The sequence below is a fragment of the Leuciscus leuciscus genome (assembly GCF_965113295.1).
Source record: "Leuciscus leuciscus genome assembly, chromosome: 1".
In the NCBI taxonomy this organism is placed as follows: Eukaryota; Metazoa; Chordata; class Actinopteri; order Cypriniformes; family Leuciscidae; genus Leuciscus; species Leuciscus leuciscus.
This window is the reverse complement of record NC_138725.1, coordinates 17,650,562-17,670,399: the sequence shown is the minus strand read 5'-3', so window position 1 is coordinate 17,670,399 and position 19,838 is coordinate 17,650,562. Positions and strand designations below refer to the sequence as shown.

General features: G+C 39.5%; 2 protein-coding genes across 2 annotated transcripts in view; one reads left to right on the top strand and one right to left on the bottom strand.

Annotated features, from left to right (window-relative positions):
* The window catches only part of LOC309498167 (uncharacterized protein), a 924,641-nt gene that overhangs the window by 714,578 nt on the left and 190,225 nt on the right, over positions 1-19,838 (top strand). The window lies entirely within an intron of this gene.
* On the bottom strand, positions 1,892-5,096 carry LOC309508982 (uncharacterized protein; the record flags this gene model as incomplete). Its single annotated transcript, XM_082183517.1, has 3 exons — positions 4,799-5,096; positions 1,979-4,711; positions 1,892-1,904 (listed from the first exon to the last, which is right to left on the bottom strand). Exons 2-3 carry the CDS (start codon positions 4,027-4,029, stop codon positions 1,892-1,894), a joined length of 2,064 nt encoding a protein of 687 aa, XP_082039643.1. The 5' UTR covers positions 4,030-4,711; positions 4,799-5,096.

Sequence of the window (19,838 nt, the reverse complement as noted above, 5' to 3'; positions counted from 1 at the left end):
CTTATACCTAGTTATATTATGAAAACATTTATAGAGGGATTTGTAAATATATTATTCCTAGCCTGATTTATATAACATTTTATTTCTAAAAACATGGCGAAAATCATTTTTTTAAGGCTATTGACAGTATATTCAGATTTACAGGATAACAAAAGTAGATATCCATAAATCCCTCTGTATTTTTCCCCCCCATCTAATATGTGAACACAATGAAAAAATCATTTTTAACCTGGCTTTATCCAATACTCAGATTTCGTTTTTTAAAATATATACAAATTAGCACATATTTAATTAGATATTGGCTAATTTGCATATTTAAACATTAAATTACAGAAAACTTGTTATCACTCCCTCCAGGAAATAAACGACACCATGGTTCTGGTTACTGATGGATTTATTGCTCTTGTCATCTTTTTGTCCGCCATCACATTCACCATCAATGAAATCCACCGTCAAACTACAGTATGACAATGTAAAAAATAATCACGTTCACATTATGAAGAGATACAAATACACTCGGGAAATACAAACATAATACACATACCTCGCTGGCTGCACATAACTAAGAGGGAATGAGTTCACTTGAAAATACCCGGTTCAAAAAACTAAAATGAAAAACATCTTCTTTTCTTCTTCACTCAGAAACACGTGTAACCTTAATCCACACACGGAGAATAATTTTTTGACCAAATATGTGTTTTTTCCTGTTGCACCTTTTTTAAAGTGCCAGAGTGCAACGCAAAATGTACTTTAGTTCCTAGTTAAACTCAACACTCAATATTCATGAATGGATTAAACAAATATAACAAAACATGTTAAATAACAGAAATAATATGTATGGCAGTTATACTCCCACCAAATGACTATTTTGTCATTTCACCTCAGAATTGAAACCTTTTTACACCTAATTTCAACCCTATAGTATGCCTTAAATCTTGCAGCGACAAAATGCTGTATTCATGAAATGGCAACTATAACCTTTATTCTGCCTCAAGCAGTAAAACTGTCTTTTGTACAGGCCTATCAAGGTAGACTGGCTTGGAAATGCGTTTTCCTTGGCTGTCTAAGGTCGAGTCACTAATTAACAGTTTCACCTTTCGGACCTTTCCATCAGTGCTCGGATACACCTCTGTTACCCTTGCCAATCTCCATTGGTTACGTGGAGAACTGTCCTCCTGCAGGATGACAATGTCGTTAACCTTCGTATTTCTCTTCTCTTTCTGCCATATTTGTCTTTGCTGAAGATTAAGGAGATATTCCTTCTTCCACCTTGACCAAAATTCGTTTGCCAAAAACTGCACCTGGCGCCATCTCTTGCGCAAGTATAGATCCTGACTCACAAATTCACCTGGAGGTGGGAATACTATGTTAGACTTCATCATAAGAATATGATTGGGCGTGAGAGGTTCAAGGCTTGTTGGGTCATTTAAATGCTCAATTGTCAGAGGTCTGCTATTTATAATAGCCATCACTTCATACAGAAAGGTTCTGAGCGAGGCACTGTCGAGTCGTTTAGCAGACTGGTCAAGGATTGCGGTTAAAACACTTCTGATCGTCCTTATCTGTCTCTCCCATACGCCTCCCATGTGGCTTGATGATGGGAAGTTCATTATGAACTCACATCCGTGTTCCTTCAACTGTTCATGATCCAAATTCTTTATTGCATTCATGAACTCTCCTCTTGCACCTACGAAGTTAGTGCCTTGATCACATCTCAACTGTCTTACATGTCCGCGTATCGCGATGAATGCACGCAATGCGTTGATAAAGGCATCTGTAGTGAGGTCATCAAGCATTTCAATATGTATGGCTCTAGAGCACATACAGGTGAAAATAAGACCATATTTCTTTAGTTCCTTTCTTGCGTCCTTCACATAGAATGAATGAAGAGTCACTCTGTGTATCTAACAGAGCATAGACGAGAACTTCCTTGTCTGGATCACTTGGCGTTGACACATAGACAGGTACTATTGCCGACGTCTGTGTACTATTAGTATCTTGCACAACTCTGTTAGAGGTTGTTTCCTTTGTGACGTCTTGTGGTTGAGTTCTTTCCTTAGATTGTTCTTTCTTTAGTTCATGGTCCCCTTTTGAACGTTCTTCGTGCAGGCATGTTGGGTGCCTCTTTGAGCATGAATCGCAGACCATCCGGTTACTGCAGCTCTTAGACTGGTGGCCAGGGCTCAAACAGCCGAAGCACAGTTTTTCACTTTGTATAAATTTTACACGGTCAGCAACTGGCTTCTCTCTTAATTTGTAGCACTTGTGTAAGCTGTGTCCTGTTTTTTTACAAAACACACATGTGACTATTTTCCTTTCACTGGTGTTTGTTGTGAAGATCTTGGCACCAACAGTTTGGTTCTTGGAGGTCATAATGGTCTGGCTCCTGGTCTTAGCTTTATCAGACTCACTTTGCCGTAATGCATGGAAGGATGTAATGGGGTTGCAAGCGATGCTAGCCTCCATTGATAGGAACGCCACAAAATAACTGAAGTTTGGGAATCTTCCGTGTTCAAGTAAATATTGTGTGGCTGTTCGGTTCCATCCGGAGCTTAACCAGTCAGGTAACTTGGCAGCAAGTTTTTGATTCTCAATTCCATCATTAAGAATGTGGAGACTTTCATTGTTAGCCATAGCGCTTTCGCAACTGCGTAAAAGGTCCACAAATTTCCTCAACTCAGCACTCTCTCTTGAAGCTATTTTTGGCCATGCATGTAGTTTGTCTCGGAAAGCCTTGGCAATTACAAAGGGTTGGCCATATCTTTCATTGAGCAGGTGCCATGCTGCATTGTATGAATCTTCTGAACCAGCCAGAAAATGACCTTCTAAGGCTTCTCTAGCAGCTCCTCCGACATATTTTTGAAGGAAGAAGACTTTCTCTGCAGTTGGAATATTCTTTTTCTCTATAAGTGTCTGAAAGGATGATTTCCAATGATTAAACCTGAGTGGATCTCCACTAAAGATTGAAGGCTCTGGAATGGGTAGCCTGTTTGCTGTCATAGCTTCAGCTAAGACCTTCACCAGCTCTCGCATGTCATTTTGGAGTTCACTTCTAGGAGTCACATCTCTGAGCGGTGGTGGATGCTGATCAGCAGTACTCGCTTGATTTATGATCTGCATATCTGTAGGCAACTCAGCTTTAAAGTTTTGTGGTACAAAGTCTTGGGTTGGATAGAGCTCATTTGCATTGTACACTTGAAGCTTTGCTTTGGCTGCATTAAGCCTTTTCAACTCTTCCAAACGCTCAAGCTCTCTTTTCAAATTTTCAACTGACCTTTTTCTTTCAGCATTCTCTTCATGCTGTCTCTTTAAGAGAGCAGCCTCTTGTCTCTCTCTTTCTATCTTGCGTTCGATTTCTTCCTTTTCTCTTTGAAGACGGCGAGTTGATGCAGCTGCTTCTTGGTCTGCAACTATCAACTTATCCTCAGCTTCAAGTCTCTGCAGTTCTGCTTGGTGGCTTTCTTGCTCATCCATAATCTTCAATACAGCCTGTGTATGCGCATACTCAGCAGCAGCTTCTTGTCTTTTGGATGAGGATACAGCAGAGTGAATGGAATTAGACTTAGAATTACTGCCCTGAAGTGAAACACTGGAGGTTGAAGACGCGAATACAGATGAAGCATCAGGCCAAATAATCTCCTCTTCATTTCCTTGAACCTGAGACTGTGCATTCTGTATTACAATTCTGGTGATGGATGCACATCTGTCCAACTTGCGTCTCATGTCATGAGCTGGGCTGTCAATCTTTCTGTATTCATCATAAACACTGTTCAGCTCAGATTCTTCTCTTTGAATACCTTTAATGTGTTCTTGGAGGATATCACTGGGATCTTGTTTGATTACAGATTTTTTAGCCACCTTAGTCAAAACTTTCCAGCGTTCATAAACACTGTCAAAGCGAAGTAACAATCCTTTCACTTTCTCCTTCTGAAATTCCTTTCCCTTTTCTGTTAATGTTCGATCTCTTTCACTTCTACGAGGCTTTACAGACTTCTCTGACACTTGTTCTTTTTCACTTGTTTGTGACATCTTACATTATCTGGGAATTGCCTAGCAGATTTTTTCCTTTTTTTTTTTTTTTTTTTTTTTTTTTAAACTGAGGTGAACAATCAAATTAAATTAGGTCAATGTCCTTTAGAATCACCCTTCAATTAAAGCAAAAACATTGTAAAGGCTTGGTCAATTACACTTGACAAACTGCTTATGGCCACATTTAAGTGAACATGCTTAGAAAATAATAAAAACTTCAAAAAACTGAAAGATATTGGCTTGCTTAAATGTGCACAAAAAAAAAATCTCCTTTTTCAAATAATCAATTACTTTAGACAATATCAATAAATTCCCCTTATACAATTTAAACCACAGTCATTATTAAGGTTACAAACAGTCCTTTGTAGTGTTCAAACTTATTGTCACCTTTCAGAACACACGCTTAAGTGTCTGACTTATGGACGTCTTAATGAAACACTGATAAACTGCAGGTCCTTAATGTTAAACATGGGCTTATCTGTGTTAAATCCCGTCTTGCCGAGTTGTGACACAGTCCGGGCCGGGCACGAGCAGGTTCGGGAACGTTGACGCAGGTCCGAGTTTGACTATCACTCCCTCCAGGAAATAAACGACACCATGGTTCTGGTTACTGATGGATTTATTGCTCTTGTCATCTTTTTGTCCGCCATCACATTCACCATCAATGAAATCCACCGTCAAACTACAGTATGACAATGTAAAAAATAATCACGTTCACATTATGAAGAGATACAAATACACTCGGGAAATACAAACATAATACACATACCTCGCTGGCTGCACATAACCAAGAGGGAATGAGTTCACTTGAAAATACCCGGTTCAAAAAACAAAAATGAAAAACATCTTCTTTTCTTCTTCACTCAGAAACACGTGTAACCTTAATCCACACACGGAGAATAATTTTTTGACCAAATATGTGTTTTTTCCTGTTGCACCTTTTTTAAAGTGCCAGAGTGCAACGCAAAATGTACTTTAGTTCCTAGTTAAACTCAACACTCAATATTCATGAATGGATTAAACAAATATAACAAAACATGTTAAATAACAGAAATAATATGTATGGCAGTTATACTTGTAATACATTTTTTTCTCATCTTAACGCAACATTCCATCTCCCGCCGGTTGCTGCGTAGCGCAACATTGAGTCTCCCGCCGGTTGCTGCCTAGCGCAGCATTCTTTTTGCGTCATCGTTTTCATGACAAGTGCGGCATTTAACTCACTGTCATTGATTCAAATACACATGAGGTGGGTCTTGTTCATTTGTTTAAGACCACGTAACCACCAAAATGTACTGTGGTTGGCTGAATATCACGTCAATCAATCAGACATACACGTGCGGTTTTGTTTATGTTTTTAGTGACAAGGCTGCCTAGCGACAATTAGCGAGTAGCTAGTAGCAATGGAAATGGATGATTTTAACAGCGATGGCAGTGATATTGAAGTAGATTGTGAGGTACTTGACCATGAGAGGGAGGACGATGATGATTTTGTGCCGGATCCTCTAGGATCCATCAACTCTGATGGGGTGCAAGCAGTGCAACATTCCTCTGCACCGCGAGTGCTTCATGCACCACGTTGTTCGGCATAAATGACTCTGTCTGTGTGTGTGTGTGTGTGTGTGTGTGTGTGTCTGTCTGTATGTCTGTCTTATCTGTCTGTGTGTTCTGTATGTGTATGTGTGTTAGTTAGTTAGTCACTCAGTGTGTCTGTCTGTCTTGTCTGTGTGTGTGTGTGTGTGTGTGTGTGTGTGTATGTGTATGTGTATGTGTGTTAGTTAGTTAGTCACTCAGTGTGTCTGTCTGTCTTGTCTCTCTGTGTGTGTGTGTGTGTGTGTGTGTGTGTGTGTGTGTGTGTGTGTGTGTGTGTGTGTGTGTGTGTGTGTGTGTGTGTGTATGTGTGTTAGTTAGTTAGTCACTCACTCAGTGTGTCTGTCTGTCTTGTCTGTGTGTGTGTGTGTGTGTGTGTGTGTTAGTTAGTTACTCAGTGTGCCTGTCTGTCTTGTCTGTCTGTGTGTATGTGTGTTAGTTAGTTAAGCAGTTTATTTTCAGTTATTTATGTTATGTTATGTTATATTTATTGTCAGTTATTTATGTTATGTTATATTTATTGTCAGTTATTTACTTAGTCAGTCAGTGTGTCTGTCTGAGACTGTTCCCTGTTCCATCTCAGGACTTTTATTTCATGTTTCTAGGTGCTACAGAGGCTTAGATATTAAGGTTTTGGTAGACGTTGACAATTCTTAGTATTTTTTCAGAAAACCCTCAGGAAATACAGTGGCGGTTCTAGACCACAGTAACTGGGGGGACCAGGCAGGGGCCACTTGTGCTTTCAGGGGGCACACCTTTAACATTCATCTTAACCTATTTTCAGTATTATTTCAAGTCATTTTTCACCATGTCATGCATGACTGCAATCTCTAGAAAAAGCTAATAAATTATATTAGCTAAGCTAATAAAACAATTTCAATTCAAATTAATGTTTCATTATGTTTAATTGTAGTGTGATATAATGATCAATAATAATAAATTTTTAGCATCTAAGCACATCTAGGCACTTTTTTACACCTGGGGTGGGCGATATGGCAATAATATCATATTACAATTTTATTTATTTTTTAAGGAAAATCACGATTTTATCACAATTCTTTTTTCATGTTGGTTTTACTATTTTGCATGTGACTGAGCATTACAGCCAAACTAATGTCCCTATTTTAAAAGTAAAGCCTTATAGGTAACAAAATATTGGTAACAAAATATAAAATAAAAAAGAATGGCAGACATTTAGGCCAAAGTGGCGAAAATAAAAATCTTTGTCACTATTTTCTTTGTTATTAAAAATTAAGAACAGAGATACATATTACACATACACAACTTAATATACAAATGAAATAAACAGTGCTTTATTTTTTCAGCTATAGGTGTATTTAACAGTAGAATTGAAGAAAGTAATTAAATGAACAAATATGAAAATAAAACACAACAGACTTAAAGTTCTCAGTCAAGAGCAGTGAATGATTTTCTCTGTGTGTTTTGTTGTTTTATTAACATTAAAGGGATAGTTCTCCCCCCCCCAAAAGTCATAATTTACTCTCTTAAGTTGTTTTAAACCTGAATAAGTTTCTTTCTTCTGTTGAAAATAAACGTTATTTGAAAGAATGTGAGTAACCAAACAGTTGATGTACCCCTGTGACTTCCATAGTATATTTTTTTCCTACTATGTATGGAAGTCAATGGGGACCAGCAACTGTTTGGTTTTGGGTGAACTATCTCTTTAAGGACAAGCGGCAGCATGTTTATTATTAGGGCTATACTGTCTCTTTAAGAACTGCACGCGACGCGTCTAATATACACGCATATGACAAGCAGATTTTAATTAATTTTCTCTGTTTGCTTTCACTTTAGACATAACCAACTTTGTTTGGTTATGGTTGGACATGTAAACATTGTCTGTATTTGACAGTATTAGCGCAATATAAGACTCAAAAGATAACTTAGTCCAGTAACAGGCTTTTAGTGCATGTGCGCGTCGAGTGTACGCGCTCAGTAAAGCGCATATTTGAACAGCGCATCAGCAGCGAATGACATGTTTAACCGGCAAGGCTTTAAAGCACATGCAAATAATGAACTTTTGTGAACTGCAGTGTCCCGTTCCTCTGCGTTAACATTTGATGTGAATATACGTCGTGCTGCAGTGTAGCCTATAGATGAAGGCGCCGCAACTGATAAAATGCGCAGTTGTTTGGTGTGATTTTACGATTCCAAATTTAGGGGGGCCAGAGGGGGGGCCAAGCTTGGTGACACGGGGGCACTGGCCCCCCCGGGCCCCCCCCTAGAACCGCCACTGAGGAAATAAGGTAATTTATTCTAGAATGCCATAGGATTCTATAGGCGTTTTTAGCAGGCGTTTTAGGAGTAAATGGGTTAATGTAGGTAATCAACTGGGAAAGTTTCATGGTGATATCTGCTAGTTAAAAATTTTACCCTATTCACCTGTAGTGTCTCGCCTTAATTCCGCCTCTGACTGGGCCAGAATGAGAGTGTAGTTCAGATGTCTGAGGTCTGGGATTGGCCTGATGCTGCCATCCTTCTTGGGAACGAGGAAGTAACGGCCATAGAAGCCTGACAGCATTTTCACCAGTAAGCTCAGTACTTCAGTGCGGAGGACGTGAGCCACGTTGCTCTTCACTGAAGCATTGACTTTGCCCACGAAGCAGGGGTGGTCTGTGAGCGAACTGGAGCGAGTAACCTCATGTCATCATGTCCAGAACCCATTTTGACACACCGGGGATAGCTTTTCCAAGCCTCGGCCCGGGTGGCTAAGGGCTGAATTAGTTCAGACGGCAGCTCGCCACGCTGGGTCGGGGACTGGTGTTCATAGAAGTAGTGTTTGGCTGGGCGGAGGCGCGGCTTACGGCTTTGCTTCGGGGCCTGGGTCGCTGCTGAGCTGCAGAACGCGAGTGCAGATAGGCGAGACTTATGCTTTGCCATGAGTGTTCATCCTTGATGAATGGGCTTGCGTGAGCACAGCCCTGGCAAGTGACACGCACATTGGCGCAGGGCTGTAAAACAACCACTGGCTAAAGATGCTCTTTAAAGAGTGATATGCTCAATAATTGTATTATTCAACTCCCTGATAGCCACAGGGGAGAGACATCTTTTTCAGTTGCAGACCCTTAATCACTGTGCTTGCTCCAGCAGGAGAGTGAGACATGCGGGACATAGGCTGGCATGGGCTCACTTAGCCCCTAGTGGTAAGATGTGGTTGATAGATGTGGCTTGCATGAGCGCAACCCTAGCAAGTGACACACTCAGAGGCGCGCCACTTTAAGACTAAATGGCAGCGAAAGACGTTCTAATGAGTCTCAACTGATAATCACAGCGGAGAACATCACACTTAGCACTGTGCTCAGCTGAGCGTAGTCAGCGTTGTGCTCACTCTCACTGTTTTTGGAATTTTCCTGCTACAGAGATAGTGAGACGTGCGGGAAATCCTTAGAATTATATTGAACATGCTGGATCTTATGCTGTAGAATCACAGGGTGGCTGTAATCAATAAGGTAAATCAAACTCAGAGATTAGACTATAAATTAGTTCAGTCATTCAGGTCAAATGATAATTATGTCGAAACATAACCAACACCACCTGATCACCTTTTCTCTTGTCTGGTTGTTACAACCCAGTTATGCTTAAAACGGATAAGTCTTTCCTTTGAGTTTTCGGTGTACAGACGACACCATTGTCAAAACGATCCCCATTCACACGGATCCGCGAAAACAACTAAAAATGCTGTATTCTGCTGCCAGGCAATCAGATGACAATGATACACTATAGACTGAACATGTAATATGCATGTGCATGACCTCATCGTCTTCAGAGATTCACATTTTGATTATTTACGAGGAGACCGTTTTCAAAAACGTGCACTTTGAAACCCATTTTCAAACGTTTGCGTTATCAGGCCCCAAAAAGTGTAACGTTGAAAATGGTGTTGTGTAAACAGCCCCTAAGAGAGTTAAAATAACAGTGAAGCAGTATTAAAGTTATAATTAAGTTATAATTAATTATTCAGTGATTAATTGAGTGATAATTGACAATTATTGAAGACACCTGATGTTAATAAGCAGAATCACTGAAGGAGAAAAGCACACCATTATGGTGATCAGTGTTTGCTTTAGTTGGGCCCTTGACTTTTTATGTACCCTTATTTTAACACTTTTGAGTGTGGTCTTGTCAGGGTGTGGTGCAGGCAGAAGAAGACGAGAAGGCAAAAGGCTCCAATACAAACTTTTACTAACAATATACAGTAATTCCAATAGGTACAGGCAAACAGGATGTACACACACAAACTAAGACTTAGGGCGTTTTTCCACTGGGTTCGTTTGCTGCGGTCCGAACCCGAGTGCGCTAGTTCCCGGCGCCTCCCGCAGCGTTGGTCTGGTTTCACACTCAATTAATTGTATCGAACCCAGGTGCGTTTGCAGTGATCTTACGTCATCGCAAACGCAATCAAACAATGATATCGACAGTGATACGCATGCGCGGGATACTATACTTCCTGAACAAGCGCGCACCCGAGTCCGTGTTGCTTGCACATTAACGCGAACCGCGCCACGGTTCGGGAGCAACCGAGCTCAGACCACCTCCTCCAGCTAGTCTCGGGTTCGGTACTCTAGTGCGCACCCGGGTCCGATGACAGCGTTCACATTAACGATTTTTCATGCGAACCGTGCCCCGGTCCGCACTAAACTGCCAGTGTGAAAGCGCCCTTAGAACGGACAAAGACTGACTGAACTGAATGAACTTAAATACTAACAATGATGAACACTAATGACAGAAACACAGGTGGAACACGTGATAATTAACTAGACACAGGTGATACAACTAAACTAATAATGACGGTGAAGATTAAACGTGACATGACAGACAGACAAGTCCAATGAAAACAAACTAAACAGAACACAACAAAATAAATTCCCAGGAGAGTTAATTTAACAGTGGAGTTTTTGCTGTGTATATATAGATGAAGTGTGATCTTGACACATCTGTCAGTGCAACACTTCTGGAGGTTGTGAATTTGTGGTTTCACAAGCACAAACTTAGTAGCCTAATAAAAGCTTCATGGTGCACACACACATATAGCAACACAATGTGTTAGTGATGTGATGGGGAAAAAAAGTGTACATGAAAAGAACAAAAAATATACACATAAAAAATATTCCGAGGACACTGTATTTTTTGCCTTTCCATCATTCGTTTCTGATGTGATACTTCGAAATATGCATAAAACCAGGGTGATGGAAACATAGCTAATGAGAGGATAAATATATGTTTATGGGACGCTGCGGAAACCACATCCTGCCCGAAGGGAGGTAATATTGGAGAATACACATATGGACTGGGCGGAAAACCGGGCAGCACAACATATGGAATGTCACTGGGATGACTCCAGCCTATAACAGGGGGGAGGATCAACCGACAGTGACGGCAGAGGGGACTTTGCCAAGGGAAGACACGGGCTCGCCGCAGGGAGCCATACCGTGGAAGAATACACATATGGGATCGCCGTAGGGATCACAACATATGAACCCAGCCTAACACAGGTTCCACCAGTGCATACAAGTGATAGGCCTGGCTTCGGACGTTCCGCCACGTCCATTGCCGAAAGGTATGAAGGAACTCAACAGGGTTTGGTTTAAGAGGGAACTCAACTGGAGCAATAATTGCGCACGTATCCAGTCCATAGGAGGGGAATGGCACAGCAAGCCGATACTTCGAACCGTGCTTACAGTGAAACTGGCTTCATGTTAAGGGAGCCCACGGGAAGCAATGGTTCGACATTCTGATCACGTATAACCGTACTGAAGCAGTAGGGCAGAGAAAAGCCAGGGCTGGGTCTGCCTCCTCCGGGGCAGCGCTTGCAGGCTCACCACCTGGTCCCGTAGGAGAGGTAGGAACCTTGGGCACATGTCCAGGCCAGGGGACTCTGGAGTCATGAGAGTTAGCCGGCCCGAAATCCAGGCACGATTCGTTGACAAAAAATGCGGGCAAATCCCTACCCTCTAGAAAGAGACCAAACAAGCAGGAGAACTGTTTCTTTAAAAACAGAACTTTTAACTCAAGGGAGGTCTCTGCAGTGCAGTAGCACCAGAGATAAGTCCCAAGAGGGTAAAGAGGGGGCGCAAGGCGGATTTTAGTTTTTTCCCCTTGCTCCCCTCCCCGATCAGGTCGCACTCCCCACAGCACTGCATCATGATGTGCGTCAGTACAGAGGCTACAACATTTTGAGGTGGAGGAGACAGCCTCACTCCAACCGTTAGCAGGAAGGAAGCACTGAAGTGATCGAACACCTTCGGGATCTCCTCACGGAGAGAAGACTCATTTCAATGAATAGTTCCACTTCTAAGGGGGAGCGAGCCTCTTTTTGAGAGGGTGCTCTCACAGAAGTGATGGTTTCTACGTAATAAAAATTAGTGAGGTAGTAACCAGAACCTCCGCGTCCCGTTCTTTTTAGAACCAGACCTGGAACTCTCCAAGGTCTAGACGTGGGTGCCGTTGTGCCCCATCCCTGAGAATGTACTCAGAGGAAGGAGTCAGGAAGGCTGTCGAGAGAAGAGGTCGGTTGGGCCAATAAGGGGCAACCATCTCTTCCTGCTCCATCTCTTCCTGATTTTAGCACCGTAGTGCAAGAAGGCCCACTGGGGAACACATTTCTGCGGGGGCCCCATGGCCAGCTGTGGCCAGAGTTCTTTCTGTGTCGAAGGATATCCACTCAGACAGGAAAAGAAACAACTGGCAGAGGGACGAGTCCGGAGGGGCAACAGACGTGGCTGTGCGGCCCCGAACTGGTCCCAAAAAGAGTCTCCACTGTATCTGAACCAGAGGCTGTCGTGAGGCTTGTCAGCGGCACGATTGAGCAAGCCAGCAGAAATAAGTGGAATGAAGCGACCTTAGAAGCTTCTGGCTCCGAGGAGGTGGCGGGTGAGTTGCAACATGCGAGGGGAGCGCAGCTCGACGGTCGCAATGTTGTCAGAACAGTACATGACAGTCTGTGGCGTGCACATAACAGACACGCATGATGGCTGAGCGCCAAATTCGAACGGCACCTTATTCGTTAAAAGCTAACGTATGGAAAATTTCCCCCCACAGTCACAGTGTGTATCAGTGCAAGAAGTCTATTATTAAATGCTATAGATTCAGAATATGCTGAAGTTTGTATACAAGTTTGCTGCTAGTACAGGCACACATTTATTTTCCTGTTGGTTCTTTGCAATGTTGGGACATATGCTGGCAAATGTAACCTTACACTTGACTTGCCAAATCACTCCCATTTGTTTTATTAATAAAATGAATATAGGAATTATTTATGGGTCATCATAAATACTTTGCTTTAAAGTGCCAAGTAGTCACACACACACACAAAAAAGATGCATTGATAATCGTTACCCTCTGAATCGTAATTGAATCGAATCGTGAGGTGCCTAGAGATTCCCACCCCTATTTGCTTTAGTTGGGCTTTTGACCCTTGACTTTTTATGTACCCTTATTTTAACACTTTTGAGTGTGGTCAAATAAATTCCCAGGAGAGTTCATTTAACACTGGAGTTTTTGCTGTGTATATATAGATGAAGTGTGATCTTGACGCATCTGTCAGTGCAACACTTCTGGAGGTTGTGAATTTGTGGTTTCACAAGCACAAACTTAGTAGCTTAATAAAAGCGTCATGGTACACACACACACATATAGCAACACAATGTGTTAGTGATGTGATGGGGAAAAAAAAGTGTAAATGAAAAAATAAATAAAAAATTGACACATAAAAATTACTCTGAGGACACTGTATTGGGTCACTTAAAAATAACTATATTTCATTATGTTGAAATTGTTTTCTCTGACAAATAATCAGTAGCTACAATAGCTGGGTTTCCATCCAAATGTAAAGTTTAGAAATGTTGCGTTTCCATCACTCGTTTCTGATGCGATACTTCAAAATATGCATAAAAACAGGGTGATGGACACATAGCTAATGAGAGGAAAAATATATGTTTGTATTGATTTGTGTGGAACTGTTCATTTTAAAGCACTTTGTTCAGTGTCAAACATAATACTTCTTTATGGACTTGGTTGGTTTCTGGACGCCACTGTACAGTTCAGCTCACTTTCTGATCCAGAGCTTTTCAAAGTCAACACAGTTTTACACCAGAGATCTTTCTGATCGCTTCTTCAGCTGTATCATAGAGTCAGGACTAAACACTGATGAGATCAGAGGAAGTAACCAACCAGAGGAGGAGCTGATGATGTTTAAAGGAAGAGCTGTAACTATATATAATGAAGAGAAAGACTGACAGAAACACAAAATGGCTGATAAGTGTGATCTGTGTCTGCTGGGACTGATCATTCTCTCTTCACTTCTCACAGGTAAAGAAATCTGTATTTTCTCTAAAGGCATTTAGTGGAATTAGTCTGGAAAGAGTTCATTTGAACATGCTCAGTTTATTCTTGCATACATTCACATTGTGATCTCAGAGTTGTGTATTGATACACACAGATCATACTGTATTATTCCTGATACTGGACATAGTGTCACTCAAACATCTGATGATGAAGAATTATCTTCATATTAAGAGTGTAAGGGTGGATTTCCTGCAGAGGTTCAAGCTGCAAGACTGCCGAATGACTAAACAAAAGTTGTCAGCAAGATGGTAGAAAACTGTACATTTCGATTTTTTTTTTTTTCTATCATGATGGTTCTTCTCCATATGAATGTACCAAAAGAGTTGGTTATTTAAACTTTATCTATAATGGGGAAAATCAGGGGAAAATCACTTTGATATATATATATATATATATATATATATATATATATATATATATATATATATATATATATATATATATATATATATATCCTAATAACAACATATAGTTGCGTGACATAAAAACGAATGACTCGAAGGACTAGAGATGAACTAATCAATTCTGTATCCTTGCATTGCAATTTTTTTCTTATTCTAAATGTGATCAACATTTGATGTGTTTGGGGAATTTGGCTATTGACATGTAACATGTTAAATACATTCTGCTGAAATGAACAAAATGACTTGAAAAAAGATTTGTTCATTTTGATGAACGAGATTCAAAGATCCGAGTCAGTAAAATGATCCGAACTTCCCACTACTAATGTGATCAGATAATGTCAGCTACTTGATGATGACGATAACGATATAATCATCATGTAGTGCTCTGGGGTGCGTTTCCCGAACAATGACGTAACTCGCTGCTTGACTATCATAGTATGATGCATCGTTGAAGAAATCAACTTGCTAGTCACGACTGTTTCCCAAAACTTTATTGTCGCAAAGTGGTCGTTCAACGACGTTGGTTTATGACGTCACACAGGTGGTGGAGTAATAACTTCTGTTAATGAATCTGTTTGAGATCAAATTAACGGTAAATTACAGACATTGCATCTGAGGACTATTTCTCATTTTTCTCAGTTATTTTGCTTTATTTCCAGATTCAATCATAGGCTCGTTCTTACATAGTAGAGCACGTTCACACATGCACAGTCTTCAAAAACGGTGCTTTAAATCTCTTGACAAACTAAAAGATGTAAATTACATTTGTATGTATTCTAAATAAAAGACACAGGTTGTACTGAATGTCATCTTGCTTATTTTGCTCAAGATAAGGATTTATTTAGTCCACATGTCATGCAAACTAGAAACTCTGCTTCTAACCACAGGTCGAGAGCTGTCGTTCCAACTACACAACTTTGTGAATGTTCGTTAGAACGATGGTTTCGGGAAACACACCCCTGATCAGCTGACCTCTTCTAGACTGTCATGTGTGTTATTAATTACATATAATTGATTAGAGTAAAACATATAGAAACACTAAACATTTTGAACTACTGTTTCACTTAGATACACTCAAACCTCAAGAATCAGCGCGTGAATCTCAATAACGGTGACGTGCTTCATAAAGAAAACCAGGGATGGGCAAACTCTGTCCTGGAGGGCCACTGTCCTGCAGAGTTTATCTCCAACCCTGATAAACTCTCCTGCCTGTAGCTTTCTAGTAATCCTGGAGACATTGATTAGCTGTGTTTGATGAGGGTCCCAGATAGCAAGCAACCATCCAAACAATGTTAAATCAGTGTTAATGTGTCAATGTTAACTGCATTGAATCAACATCACTTTTACACCCATAATGGTTTTTTAGATTTCCTCCAAAAATCAATGATAATGGCATTGAATTTATGTTACAATGTGATGATGATGATTCAACATCATGCTTGCACTCTCAGAAAATAAAACACAACAACTATAACAGTATAACAGTGGCCCTCCAGGACCGAACCCTAATTTGTCCTTTGGGGTCAATATGACCCAGTCGACTTTTCTTTATCAAAAAAAACAAACAATAAATCCAGAATAAATCTGAAAATGTCCATACGTACTAGAGCACAAATGACGAACACTTACACACACACACACACACACACACACACACACACACACACACACACACACACACACACACGTACTTTTAATTATTTATTTATTTATTTACTTAAAAACAGCTTACATATTTACTTGTATGTACTAAAATGTGTTTCCTATTCTAAAGTTAATAATTTTATGCATTTGGATTATTGAAATAAATATGTAACTGCATTCAAGTCTTTTCTTTTAGTGTCATTACTGCACATTTATGTGGCATTATTGCAAAAACAAGACACTTCAAAAGACCTCAAATAACAACAAAAAAATACTGATTTAATGTATTTTAAAATGTTTAAATATATATATTCATAACAAAAGCTGTTATAAGAGCAGTCAGTCACATCCAAAAAAATGAATGGATCTCTATGGCGCCTCTGCTGGAAGTGTATGGTAATTACACTTTTTGGCAAAACTATATCATCTGCAAAAAGAAATTCTAACCATCAGATGAAGAATTATGCATCTCACACCGAGATCAATATCCAGAAACAACTCATATTTCATTTCGATCATCATTAATGGGTTTTTTTTTTTCATAAAAAGGTAATATTTCATATGCATGCTAATGGTGTAGCTGAGGTATTTTGCAGTAAATAGGTACAAAAGTACTTCAAATATCCCAAAACATAGCATTAATGCATAGATGAGAATATATATATATATTATGTGTATTATTAAAAATGTAACAAAAAAATCCAATCACTCTATACATTTTTGGGGTCATATTGTAAACAGGAATCTAGAGACATATGAGGAAAAGATGGTTCAGTCCTGTGTCTGCTGGGAAACTTCCCGCTAAAACTGTATAAGAATGTTTAGAGAGTGTTATCCTTCCTTTTAGGAGAACATTCTGGTAACAAAAATAAAATGATCTACAGAAAACATTACAAGAACATATATTATCTGGGATGAGCTCATATTGTCAAGTCAAGTCACCTTCATTTATTAGCGCTTTTTTTGATGATATTACATTTGAAAATTTCTTATTCCTTCTTAAAGAGGAGTTTGATTTGGTTTATCCATAAATGTTAATGAATGCATTAACTATCAAACACCGGAAAAAGACTGTATGATTTGGATCTTCTGCTTTTTATGCTGGTATGGTTTATGTTTTTTCATTTATTAATATCATAATGATCACTGAGATATACTGTGTTTCAGGTATCAGTGGAGAGGATCATGTGTTCATCAGTTCTGGTGGAAATGTGCGTCTGTCCTGTAATAATGCTCTTTCTCACTGCAAATCTAAAACTACATGGATCTACAGCTTCAGACAGTCAGCAGCAGTTGCACTGATTGAATTAGGGATAAAGAAGAAAGACACAGAGAGACATGAGAGACTGAGTCTGGAGTCTGACTGCTCTCTGAACATCAAGAACATCACAGAACAAGATTATGGATTTTACACCTGCAGACAATATGTGAATGACAGACAACAAGGACCTGATGCTGATGTTTTTCTGAATGTTCTTCATGGTAAGTTTATGATTATGTGTTCAATTTAAAAAGGGCAGATTCTCCTTTTAAACTCAGATGATGATTGAAGAGTCTGTGATTTGTGTCTTTTGTTCAGTTTCAGTGTCTCCATCATCATCATCATCATCATCATCATCATCATCATCATCATCATCATCATCATCATCTTCATCCTCACAGACTGAGATCAGTCCAGGCCGCTCTGTGACTCTCTCCTGTCAGTTGTATTCAGATGCTGGATTCTCCTGTGATGATTGGGTCAGTTCTGTGGGAGTTGAGCTGTTGTGGGTGAATCAGGCTGGTGTTGATCTGAAGACAGACTCCAGATATCAGATATTATCATCATCAGATCAATATCGCTGTATCATCACTCTGACTACAACACTCCTGAATGAAGATAACAACAGAGAGTGGAGATGTCGGCTTACTCACAGAAATCAACTCAAGACCTCAGTCAGATACACTGTCAAGTATTCAGGTGAGAAAACACTCTTTTCTGACAGATTTGTGAAAACTTTCACACACTGGCTCTACTCTTCCTGATGGCTTCATACGTTTGGCAATTGTAAAATATTAGTGGTCAAAGTCATAAACTACATAAAAATCCTTATAATCCCCAATGTTGACCTCCTATGGGTCATACTAGGCTAAAATAGACTCTTCTGATTTATGCAATATTTCATGTATGACCCATGAGGGACGTCAATATTGGGAATTATAAGGATTTGTATGCAGTTTGAGGAATTCTAAGGCTTAATAATGTCATTGATTCAGGAAAGCTGAAGGTTTATGGGAAGCAGCTCACTGTGTTTCACTCTCATATAAACCAGGAATAAATGATACAGTAACATCTCTCTTCTCAACTACTGCCACTGTAAGCTGTGATGATTGAACACAAACTGCATGTCATGATCAATATGAAAATATGATGTTAATGTCCTGATGCGTCTGAACATTCATCTTCTGCAGCTCCAGTCGCTTCAACAACACTGACTCCAGTCAGAAGCTCAAACTCTGAGAAGACATCAAGCCGAACTACAGCAGCAGCTTCTACACAAGGTTCATGATCACATGATCACTGTCACACATCATCAGTCTCTCGCTTCAGTGGTTTGCACTGGCTCTCACAGACTGCTTTATCATCACACATATTATCATCAAAAAAAGCTCTTTAGTCAGATTTGTCAGTGAGTTTTGATACATATGACCGGTCTTGTACAGTCTGTTGTCTGATGCAAAATAATCATAATATACAGCTAGTGTAACTCACGCCACTCACATTATAAATGAATAAAATCATAGTGAGGATTTATTAAACACAACTAATCCAATGTTAGTGTGAGCAGCTTTCAGCACTGATACTGTTGCTCTGGACTACAGCAGTTTGTAAAATAAATGCCTTGATATTATGTTCACTTAACATTTAACATCACTTATTATGTAACTCACGCCACTCAGGAAAAATGATCGAATGATCTAAAAGAGTTGTCCTTATTCTCTTAATGAGTAATGAGTGTGTTTTGGGTGTAATGTGAAATAAACGGATCTGCTCGTGTGTGAGTTTAAAGTTGTGTGTGTGTGTGTGTGTGTGTGTGTGTGTGTGTATGTATGTGTGTGTGGTTAAAGGGACAATCTACGGGACAAGCCGGATTCACCATATCTTTATGTACACATTATGTTTTTATGAATTTTTGAACTTGACATTACAGGAGGGAGCGTTAAAGTGGACATAAGCCCATTATAGTAGAGCTGCTTCTCTAATTAAATCCAAATTTTAAGAAGTTTTTACTGTAGAATACTTTTTGTATGAACTACATGTAACGTGTAACAATGACACTGTAAAATGTAAAAAGTGTTACCTAGAGTTTTTATTAGATTTATGTATATATATTATAACTAAACATTTTATATACACATTTGGCTAATGATTGTTCGCTGAAGTAGTGTTTTTGTAGTTGGAATATACAAAAGATAAATACCAACTCAAACTAGAATCTTTTGCAGAATTTTTAATCTCTTTGATACATCGATATAGAAGAATATGTTCAAATCACTTTAGAAGGAAGCAAAGAAATTACTGGTCCAACTTCTCCCTCTTTTTAAAGTGTGGAAAAGGGAAAATAAGTTCAAAGATCGAGAGTCCAGCAACACCTGTAGTCGGCCTATATGCAACAACTTTATTGAAGATGTTTTAAAGATGAACTGAACTGAAAAAATCAACATTGATAACGTGTTGTTTATGACAATTAAAAGTAAATTACACTAAAAAAATATATAAAAAATATCAATATAGCTTTTTTTTAAGCAACACAAAAATTGCGTTTG